The following is an 11269-nucleotide window of genomic DNA, read 5'->3' as shown; positions in this document are numbered from 1 at the left end:
ACTTGGTCACTTTGGATTAATGCTGCAAATGTGCCACTCAAGTCAAACTGAAAACAAAAGCAAAATTCAATGTAATCTTTTGCAAATCTATTCGTTAATGTATCATTTGTTTGAATTTATGCTCTTTTATTATATTTGACACAGTTTCCGTCAAGTCACAATAGAAAACAAAGTCTTTCCAAACAGGAATGGTGTAAACCCACTCAATTTGTAATGTGACTTAAACTCAGTGGTGGTCCGTGAATTTCGCACCTAGGTCTTCAGTAATGCTACATCTGAATCAAACTCACTCAAAGACATGCATGGTAGGCTGATTGGACCCTCTAAATTACCCCTAGGTATGAGTGTGAGCATGAATGGGTGACTGTTGTTATTTGTGCACTATGTGGTGAAAGCTTTAAATCTCATTATACTATAGAAAGTAGAAACTACAGTGAAATCACCTTACTATGCCACTTTTGCACGGTCCCAACAAAAACAAATACAAAATAAATTACTATGCCATCCCTTAATCTCACTACTACATCACTATTGTGTGTTGTATTTTCAAATTCATTTATTTTTTAAATTCAGCCCACAATGTCAGCTCAGAAACGCAAGAGAAGGACCAACTTTACGCTGCAGGAGAATGAGATAATCGATGGTGCGAAGAGTCAAATCAGTCCAAACTAGCCAGGGAGAAAAGCAAGAAATGGGGCGTCAAATTTATGAGAACCACTGAAGGGCATTCTCAGCAAAGATGCAATTATTGTCATTTATTTATTCTAATCAGCCCAGTTAAAAGATTGTGTTAAAAATAAAAACATCATACCTAATCTGCATAGGAGTATAAAGTCAGCACTACATTCTTGTGTGGACTGACCTGGGACAACAGGCAGTGGTGATCTGCCAATTTGTTTGCAAACATTTTTGGTCTCCATCCACGTTGGGCTACAGCACGCCGATCGTGTTAATAGTACGCCTATGAGAAGGCCTTAGTGTTCCCGAAATCTGATTGGTTAAAGCAACAGTTTTATCCTCGCTCATTTTATGCTGCAGGGCCTGCAGAACTAATTATGAAGGACTAGGGTTAGAGTTAGATTTCTGACCCTGGCAACAAATAATGGCTGAAATGTGATTGGTTAAATATGAAAACACACGCCTAGAAGCAGCACATCCAATCTGACAGGCAATTTGGAATTAATTAATATGCGTTCCACCAAAATCTAATTAAAATCAGTCTGTGTTTTTGATATTTTTTAGGCTAGCAGAGAAAGTCTTGCAAGCCCTGACGGTCAACCACTGCTTAAACCACCAAAACTCTTATGGTATTTCCAAAATTTCTCATTCCAATAATTTTTTTTCCGAGTTTCGCAGTTGCAAAATTGTATTTTCAACCCTTGCTGTTAGGGAACCTTCGTCCAACCAATCGGTTCAAAAAGCCTTCAATGCCATATAACTCCCTATTGAGAGAGAAAGTCCTATTTTCACCTGTATTTTATTGCATTTCATTCCTTTATTTCACATAGAATTGCTAGAACCCAAATTGCAAAAAGCCATAGTTTTGTGTCTGGGCTTTCTGAACTTTTAGGACAGAAAGTCTCACTTATCCCTCAGTTTGTATCTGTTTCTGTTGGAAAATGTTCTTTATCGTAGTTCTGTTTTCTGGTTGAATCCCCCAATTTGAATTTTTATAGGTCTGCATACTTTCAATTTGCAGTTTTTCATTTTTTTTACTGACACGACCTTCATTCTGTAAGTACTTGCCTATTGATGCTCATACAATGTCTGCATAAAACTCATATAATTAATCCGTTTTCTATAGTAAGCTACCTTGTATTTGGTACTGGGACACCGAATACAAATTGGATTGCTATAAAAACTATCAATTGTAGTCCAAGGACACAATCCATACTCTCTATCTCTATTATGTATGTATTTGTGAACAGTGTAATGTCTCCCTCTACGGTGTATTTCAGGACATTGCAACAACACAGATTTTTCTATCATTGTGCAGGCCATTTTCACTTAAATAGGGCATATTTACATTATACACAGTACAGTTCATTTTTGTTTTTATTGACATATAAATTGACAAAAGATGTTGGGATTGACAGAACCTGACAATAATGCTCCATCTAACATTTACAAACAAAAGATCACATTTGGAGAAACCCATCTGATCTTCATTTCTTCCAAAACCTTATATTCCTGCACACCCAGCTCATGCCATCCTGATTGGGAAAAAGACAGATTTAGTGGGGTTACTTTATTCATTGTATGTATGTATTCATATATTCAATGGATTTTTTAATTACAGTTCTGCAGTATTTTAGAACGACCCAATATCAACCTGAGAGAAAAGTACTACTGCTCTACTCTTTGAGTAAGTTTATTATCACTGCCTTGCTCCAGAATTAAACACCATTTTTGAATTAAATGAAAAATGTTAATGTTAAATAATAATAAAAGATACAGAGCTCCATCGGGCTGCCCTTGAATTGTACTGTACTACTAAAGTCCAAATTTCAAACAGTAAAAACTCTTAAATCTAGGTCAGGAAGTGTGAACTAATCAAGCTGTGCACATTGCCATGTGTACCTGCAGTCCTTCAGCAGTAATGGCGGAGCAAGCTTGGACTTGCCACATTCGATCTCGGACCGTGTGTAGGTTGAGACCCTCGGCCAGCTCGGACGCCGACATGGCCACGGACAGATCCTGTTTGTTGGCGAAGATCAGTAGTGGTACTCCGCTCAGATCGTTGTCCTCCAAAAGCTCGGCCAGCTCCTGCGCAAAAAAACATCCACTTGCAATAGTTTCAAATTATGGCCCCTGACTTCCCAAATTCCGTCACCTCTTATTTGTTTATGTATTTTATGTTCCCTACTAGACAAATCTAGGAGTGCAAGCAATGATGTGGTCTTTGGTAGTAGCGTCCAATAGTGCATTGATGGCTTTCCTACAGTTCTGCCAAGGGTCCGCTGAATTTGTAGTTTTACTTATGTTGCATGGCCATTGAAATCTGCTCAATATCCAGCCAATTCTAGCCAATTGTAGTGTACACTGACGCTCTGTCCTCCCAATGCCCTGCTATTGTGGTAAATGAATTGTGTGGGCATGGGAAAGGGCTAAAAAAAAACCCATTCAATTTCTACATTGTGAAACATTACAGTAACAAGTCGACATTTGAGTGTGGTTAATTTTCCCCATTTTGAAGCCTTAACACATACACAGCAATATTTTTATTCATTCACTTCTGCTGGCTATCTACAACAGTTTTTACATAAGCCAAATCAACAAAAATACTAATGTTAACTTAATTGACAGTATAAAATCCAAGTATGTCACTAGGCATTTACTTAAAGGGACAGGCAGCACTATGATGTTAAATGGAGCTGTTTCATCCAGTGCTGTAAAATAATCCGTATCTCACCATACTTGTTTCTTCAAAACGCTTTTTGTCCGAGCAGTCGATCACGTAGATCTGTAATCACATATAATAATCAAAGCTGTCCAAAAAGTAAACAATACATGACATAAACAACATTACATACACTGTACCAAGGTACAGCAGCACATACCAGCACGTGTGTATTCTCAAAGTAATTCTTCCAGTAGGGGCGAATTTTCCGCTGCCCCCCGATGTCCCACAAGGTCAATTTGAATCCGGAGGACTGGACGCTTTTAATGTTAAAGCCCTGCTCACACATTGTGGTTTCATACTGAGGATGCTTGTTTATGGCTGTGGAGTGTGTGTGTGTGTTTTTTTACCTGTGTTGGAGTGATGTGAGTGATGTCTTCGGCGGCCAGCTGTTTGAGTAGCGTGGTCTTGCCGGCATTGTCCAGGCCAAGTAGGAGTAAGCGCACCTCCTGTTCTTGCTTTAACTTCCGCATGATTGAGAGCAGGCCCTGCAATTTTTTTTTTTTTGTACAATCATAGAAATGCAAACGTTTTTCAGGAAAAATTCATTACTGCTGGTGGAAATTAGTTCCAACTGATAGTTAAGTGGTGAAGAATTATGGCCTAGACAAGTAAAGTTGAAGTGCTACCCTCAAAATAGTGATGTGCACAGAAGCGGATTAAAAAGGACAATTGATTGGAATATTTTGTCATACAAAATGCCACTTTCTGCTTTGGTAAGAATGACAAACATGATATTTTGGTCAGCACGTAGAAAAAAAAGCTTCATCTCAAATATGAGACGGCACAAATCTTACAATAAGATGTCCGTTTCCAAAATATCCAATACATTTTAAAACCCAGATTTATTTTACACCACATTTGGATCCTTTAAAAATGATAACATTTGGTCTATTTGGACAGCTGTTTACAGAAGCGATTTTGTTTTTTTTTTTCCTAAAGGCTCTGCTCTATTGATATTATGATCGCTGTAGTTCGCATTATTGAAAAGAAGCCTCACACTGAGCACGATTAGGAATGAACACCGTGAATGGATTGTGTCCAAAATGAGTCCAGGAAGGCTTTGGCTGAAGCTATTTACTTCCCACACGGCTAAGAATAAAACACTGTCACTCCACGTTGCAAGGAGTCAGAGGTGGACAAATTGGAATTAAGTCAATACAGCTCATTAGAGCTTAGCTGTGAAGAACTCACAATAACTATTTAAGGAGAGGAGAAAAAAATGTTATTGTTTGACACATGCAATCCTTGCACTTTTGTGGTAATTATTATGTACAGTATATAAAAAGATAGCCTGCAATAAAAGTTACTCACAAGTGGAAATAAAGTAAAATATCACATGAATAAAAATTACTGCCATGTTAAATTACAGCAATCAGAAATTAAATCAGAAAAGTCCAGTATTTAATTTAAAATAATTCAGCTTTCCTTTGCATTTGGAGATATGTAAATAAAGACTTCAAATATGTCACAATAAGAATTGTTCACAAAATACACAGGCGTACGTACGTATTGATAACTTACCATGATGGCGTCTGGTGATTTAGTGGCAGCTGCTCAAACTGACTGGATTGAACATGTAGAAGATTAACTCTTAGCCCTGTAGTGTGACGTCAAGACGTTCCCAAACTTAATGCAGTATAATGCCTAAAAAAAGTGATACCAAAGACTAATATAATTATTGCACTCCATTGCACAGCAATATTAAACACACAAAACAAGGAAAATTGCACATATTGCAGATGGAAATATACAAATTTATTCAATTTTCCAAAACATGCACACAAACTTAATGCTATTATACAGTATACAATTGAACAGGTTGTCAAAACACCAACAAAAAATACCCGTCAAAAGACTACATATTAGTACACAAACAATACCACCTATATTCATTCATTCATTATTATTAATTCTTTCATCTTCCGAGCCACTTATCCTCACAAAATTTGCCAGGGTGCCGGAGCTTATCCCAGCAAACTATGGGCAGTAAGCACGGCACAACCTGAATAAGTTGCCAGCCACTCACAGGATACAAGAAAAGGGAGTACCCAGAGAAAACCCATGCAAGCAAGGGGAGAACATGCAAAATGCACAGTTTTGAACCCTTTATCTCTGAATGCAAATAATGATCAGCTACATATGGGCAAAAGTTAAAACACGTATGGCTCAGAATATATTATCACATATAGAATTACTTTACTGATATATTTGATTGTAGAAAACCACCAATCAAAAAGCCAAGTGCAATTTATGATTTGCTTATTGAATCATCATTTATTTTTTGCTATAGTTGTTTGAGACTTGCTAAAAACTTTAATGTTAGATCACGACTGGCCTTTATGTGATATACTGTCACGTTTGACATTTTAACGAGACAAAGTTTGACAAAAACTGTGATAGAATAGCCTTGAATTTAGAAATATGACGTCATCTCTCCATCTATTTAGTCAAAACAACATCCACAGCGCCCCCTGCAGTGTGCAGCACACATAGACTTTCTCATATTACTCCATCTCAGTCAAGAAACAACATAAACATGTCGGAAGGCGACTGGCGGAACCGTTAAATAGACTGCCACGGCCACCCGAAGTGACCGGGACACACCGTTGATAGTTGATCTACTTTTGCTTTTATGGTTTGCGTCGTGCCGACGGCCGACAACCCGGGAAGATGCCGCAGAAAACGCTGGGATCCATTGTAGGGCTCCTGTGTACCGGCCTCTGTCTGGTGCAGGTAAGCCGACGCGGAGCCTCTCGAGGCCGGACGGTTCTCTCAGGCGAGGCCGAGGCTCGTGGGCTTGGCCAAGGCCTCTGCTCCATCCTTTTTTGTCTGTTCCACAAAGGAAACTCGGGTTTGACTCTGGCTCCGGTTGTGTTCTCTGCGGATGACGTCAGTTAGTCAAAGTTTGGCCGATTTTGTCGACGATCACCCGCTAGGAGACCTTGACGAAGAACAAGGGACAACCGTACATGCCGTTTTAATGTCTCCATTTTGCAGTTTGAGGACGGCGGTGCTTGATATTCACACCTAGCTCTTGCTAACGGGCACCGGGTGATTTGACGGCTTTATTTCCATCTCGTTGATATTAGCTCAGTAGGCCGACAGGGAAGCTACGGATCGAGTCGCTTTTCCTATATATACGTATATAATATTTGAACATTTAGAAAACACAATTCCACATATTTTAAATAACTTTTATATTGATTCGGACATAGTACCTGCCCAGTAAAGATGATTAAAATCTGAATTAAGGAAATAACAGAAAATAAACTGGGATGAACTGACATACATTTAGATGGACACTTACAGTTTTATGTTGAAATAAACTTATAAATGATGAGCCACCTTGTTTTAAAGGTGATTTTTATCAATCATGATGAATAAATGTCAACTACCAGTCACAACTGGTCCAATCTTCTCTACATCAAAAAATCCCAGTATACAATGATGGTATGTATTTCAATACATATGGAGTGTGTATTCCAAATATATCCAATCGTTGTGAAAGATATAAATGAAAAGAACAGGAATGATGCTTTAAGTTTCAATGTTAAAAAAAGAAGTAAAAATTATCTGTGTGATGGAATCATTGGACAATGATAGATTCTTATATCAGATTGCTCTCATGCTGGGGGGAATATTTCTTCGAAAATCTACCATGATCATCTGTACCGGATCGATCTGTTTTGTATTCATGCAGGCGCCATTTTTCCTTAACATCATTCAGCATTGGAAAACATCTGTGTGTTTTTGTTTGTTTGTTTTTCTACTTAAGGGCAAGGAGTTCTGTTTTGGAGTGAACAATGAACAATACCGCTGCGAGATGGGATACTGCTGTGGAGAGACGGAATGCTGCACTTACTACTACGAGCTCTGGTGTAAGTTAGCGATTCATTGGCGTGACATTTGGCCATCTTATTTGACAAATCCGTGGATGATTTGATGTTCATCTTTTTTTTCTGCCTCCTCATCTTTCAGGGTTTTGGTTAGTTTGGACCTTGATCATCATGCTGAGCTGCTGCTGCGCCTATCGGCACCGCAGGGTGAAAATGCGGCTACAGCAAGAGCAACGTCAGCGAGAGATCAGCCTAATGGCTTACCAGGGCGCCTCCAGCTCCTTCATTTCACCTCCACCACTCAACCTCAGTGAGTTAAAGAATATCGGCTTCATCAATTTGCTAAGGTGGCGGAACTGACCGTGCATACATATATTTATGTATATGTATATGCATATGTATATTTATGTATGTGTATATGTATATTTATGTATGTGTATATGCATATGTATATTTGTGTATGTGTATATGCATATGTATATTTGTGTATGTGTATATGCATATGCATATTTATGTATGTGTATATGCATATGTATATTTATGTATGTGTATATGCATATGTATATTTATGTGTGTATATGCATAAGTATATTTATGTGTGTATATGCATATGTATATTTATGTGTGTGTATATGCATATGTATATTTATGTATGTGTATATGCATATGTATATTTATGTATGTGTATATGTATGTGTATATGCATATGTATATTTATGTATGTGTATATGCATATGTATATTTATGTATGTGTATATGCATATGTATATTTATGTATGTGTATATGCATATGTATATTTATGTATGTGTATATGCATATGTATATTTATGTATGTGTATATGCATATGTATATTTATGTATGTGTATATGCATATGTATATTTATGTATGTGTATATGCATATGTATATTTATGTATGTGTATATGCATATGTATATTTATGTATGTGTATATGTATGTGTATATGCATATGTATATTTATGTATGTGTATATGCATATGTATATTTATGTATGTGTATATGCATATGTATATTTATGTATGTGTATATGCATATGTATATTTATGTATGTGTATATGCATATGTATATTTATGTATGTGTATATGCATATGTATATTTATGTATGTGTATATGCATATGTATATTTATGTATGTGTATATGCATATGTATATTTATGTATGTGTATATGCATATGTATATTTATGTATGTGTATATGTATACATGTGTATATATATGTATGTGTATATATATATATATATATATATATATATATATATATATATATATATATATATATATATATATATATATATATATATATATATATATATATATATATATATATATATATATATATATATATATATATATATATATATATATATATATATATATATATATATATATATATATATATGTGTATGTGTATATATATGTATATGTGGATATATATGTAAATATGTGTGTATGTACATATACATGTATATACAGGGTGTCTCAAAAAAATGTACTCGCTTTTATAATGACCTTTCATTCTAAAAGTGAGTACATTTTTTGAGACACCCTGTATATATACACACACAAACGGAAAAAGAATAAAAACTTGAAAGTTGACAAAATCAAGTACCACTCAGTACATATTGTAGGCTGATAGCCAAATTTTGAAGCTTGGTTTCTTTTCAGGATTCTGGAATGACTGCAAACTTCCCGACTACGAGGAGGTGGTCGGCCATCCGCCCACGCCGCCGCCCCCTTACTCTGAAAACCCTCCCGCGGCGGCTCCGGCCCTTCCCGATCAAGTTAGTCAGCCCGTCGTTGGTGCTTCCGCCACAGCGGCCGAGCCCCCACGAGCAACGCGTCCCGGGCCCTCCGCCGATGCCTTAAACTCAAACGCCGCCTCGTCGACGCCGCCACCGGCTCGGGAGGTTGCCGCAGATCCGCCCGACGAGGAGGAAGACGAGCTCGTCACTCGCCGCCGGCATGTGACCGGCGACTCAGGGATTGAGGTGTGCGTCTGCCAGCTAGACGACGGCTCGGAGGAGGACAGCGACGAGGAGCGGCGCACGTGTGGCGCCGCCGGTGGGGAATGCTGCTCACGCCGTCAGCAGCACGCCTTCAGACACAAGGAGCACGCCGGCGACATGGCCAGCCAATCCACCAGCAGCCGAGACAGCATGGTATGAGGTACCGTGTCTCCGACCAACACGGTGCGAAAGCCGACTTTAGCATTGTCACAATGGAGAATGTCTGCGTCCAATTGCCACTAACGCAATGACTTGCTCAGATGATGATGATGATGATTACTAACCCCTCGACAACACACGCTTATTTGTCCCATCCAGTTCCCGGCTTCTTTAGTTTTGCATCAATTGAATTATCGGAGATTGAGTAGGATGTGGGTTCTGCTGTTTTAGGTGAGTTTTTATTCCCCAAAATCTCATTCATAATCCTAACACCAATTGATCATAACTATCATCAATTTTCTTTAATTTTTTTGTTTTAACTTGAATAATTTTTAATAGTTTAATCGAAAGGAACCTTACCTTATGTCATAGTTCATTTTCCGTTCGTTACTATCTGAAAAAGTCCCTCTTTGGATTCCGTATACATTCATAACTACTTTCCAGAATAATAGTTATGGTATTCTGAGGACATAATTTCTAGAGCGAGGAAAAAAAACATGCTAAGAAAGAAAAATAGGTATAATCTTTACCAAACAAACTATTTGATGTCAGCTCCTCACAAAAAAAATCACTTCTTTCATACCAAGTACTATCACCCGATTTGATATGGCTTACAATACACTTGTTAGTTTTCTGGAAACATCCCATCGTAATACACTTAATATTAGATCACGGAGGTCTAAGTGTATTTTGGCTCTAAAATCTTGCATGTGGTAGAAATTTACCAGCATAACCCAAGTTTATAGGCAACACACGTTACTTTCGATCAGTAAACCATGTCAACGTGACAGTAAAGTCCAAATTACAGTAAATATTTGTACGGTAAACAAAAATCCTTGAACTAAGGGCCATTTAAATGTGGGTTGCGTTGGCACATTTTTCAACGAAAACCAAACTAGTTCACTAATCACTAGGAATGTAACAATATATAAATTCTAATTGATCAATTTAAGCTCAAATCATCTTTTAGACATGCCATTATATTAACAAAAAATATGTCAAATTGACCAAACACCCTTAAATCGAACTGAATTATGGCACATCCAAATATCCACATTTGCAGTGGTAAAAAGGACTTAGGAAATTAAAAATAATGATTGTCCCAATTTGTATGAAAAATGTGAGAAACCCTCAAAAACGAGAGAAAATAATAAGAAAAATATTTAATAATGTATTTAAATGAATAACAAGCATGCAAAAAAAATTAAATGTAAAAAAATGGAAGGAGTAAGCTAACGTTAGTTAAAAATATCAGGGAGAAGAAACAGCACAACATCAGATGACAAATGTGTATCTTGTAATCCCAGAATTAGGCGAAGTCATACGACCATTACCGTGACCTTTTCATGACCGGGTCATGGCATATGGAGCCTGATGACATGTCCAATTAGAGGTGGACGATATGTTACGTCATCTCGACATTAAAAAGGGCATTTTTTTGCCTTATGAGTGGTTGCTGTGCAGTTTTCCCAAATTTCTTTGAAGGAAAGGCACATTTTTAACATCAGAAATATCTCACGACACACCAAGTGTCACAAAAAGTTGCAGTGGGGTCACTTTGCGTTGAAATGTGTTTTCACAAGTATATAGATATTTCCCCTGCCCTACCATTAGAGGATATTTCTGCTGTGTAGTAGATTTAGACCAAAAGGCTTTTATTTTGAATGAAACAAATGATAAAACCCCTTTTTGTTTTAGTGCAAATAATCCATAGATCGTTTTAAAAGGGGTTCCCAAAAGAGATATAATTGTATTTTTCAGTTCATTTGTGTTTTAGACACAAAGCCATTAAATTACAAGTATAGAAAATGCTTCAAAGATCAAGAGAATACTACGATGAGAAT

At 37.2% G+C, this 11269-nt stretch overlaps 2 protein-coding genes across 3 annotated transcripts; one reads left to right on the top strand and one right to left on the bottom strand.

Annotated features, from left to right (window-relative positions):
- Positions 1-2037: 2037 nt before the first annotated feature.
- On the bottom strand, positions 2038-4993 carry LOC144210457 (ADP-ribosylation factor-like protein 3). Its single transcript, XM_077737148.1, has 6 exons — positions 4925-4993; positions 3751-3888; positions 3561-3677; positions 3413-3463; positions 2581-2766; positions 2038-2213 (listed from the first exon to the last, which is right to left on the bottom strand). The coding sequence occupies exons 1-6, from the start codon at positions 4925-4927 to the stop codon at positions 2166-2168; spliced, it is 543 nt and encodes a 180-aa protein (XP_077593274.1). The 5' UTR covers positions 4928-4993; the 3' UTR covers positions 2038-2165.
- An 878-nt stretch (positions 4994-5871) lies between these two features.
- Positions 5872-10411, top strand: wbp1 (WW domain binding protein 1). 2 transcript variants are annotated; one of them, XM_077737146.1, is made up of 4 exons: positions 5872-6136; positions 7179-7281; positions 7382-7549; positions 8926-10411. In XM_077737146.1, exons 1-4 carry the CDS (start codon positions 6074-6076, stop codon positions 9423-9425), a joined length of 834 nt encoding a protein of 277 aa, XP_077593272.1. In that variant the 5' UTR covers positions 5872-6073; the 3' UTR covers positions 9426-10411. The 2 variants fall into 2 exon arrangements, with proteins under 2 accessions (XP_077593272.1, XP_077593273.1); XM_077737147.1 differs by lacking the exon at positions 5872-6136 and adding an exon at positions 6249-6454.
- The last annotated feature ends 858 nt before the right edge of the window (positions 10412-11269 follow it).

The sequence above is a fragment of the Stigmatopora nigra genome, chromosome 17 (assembly GCF_051989575.1).
Source record: "Stigmatopora nigra isolate UIUO_SnigA chromosome 17, RoL_Snig_1.1, whole genome shotgun sequence".
Lineage (NCBI taxonomy): Eukaryota > Metazoa > Chordata > Actinopteri > Syngnathiformes > Syngnathidae > Stigmatopora > Stigmatopora nigra.
The sequence above is the reverse complement of the archived record's forward strand: the minus strand, read 5'-3'. Positions and strand labels throughout refer to the sequence as shown.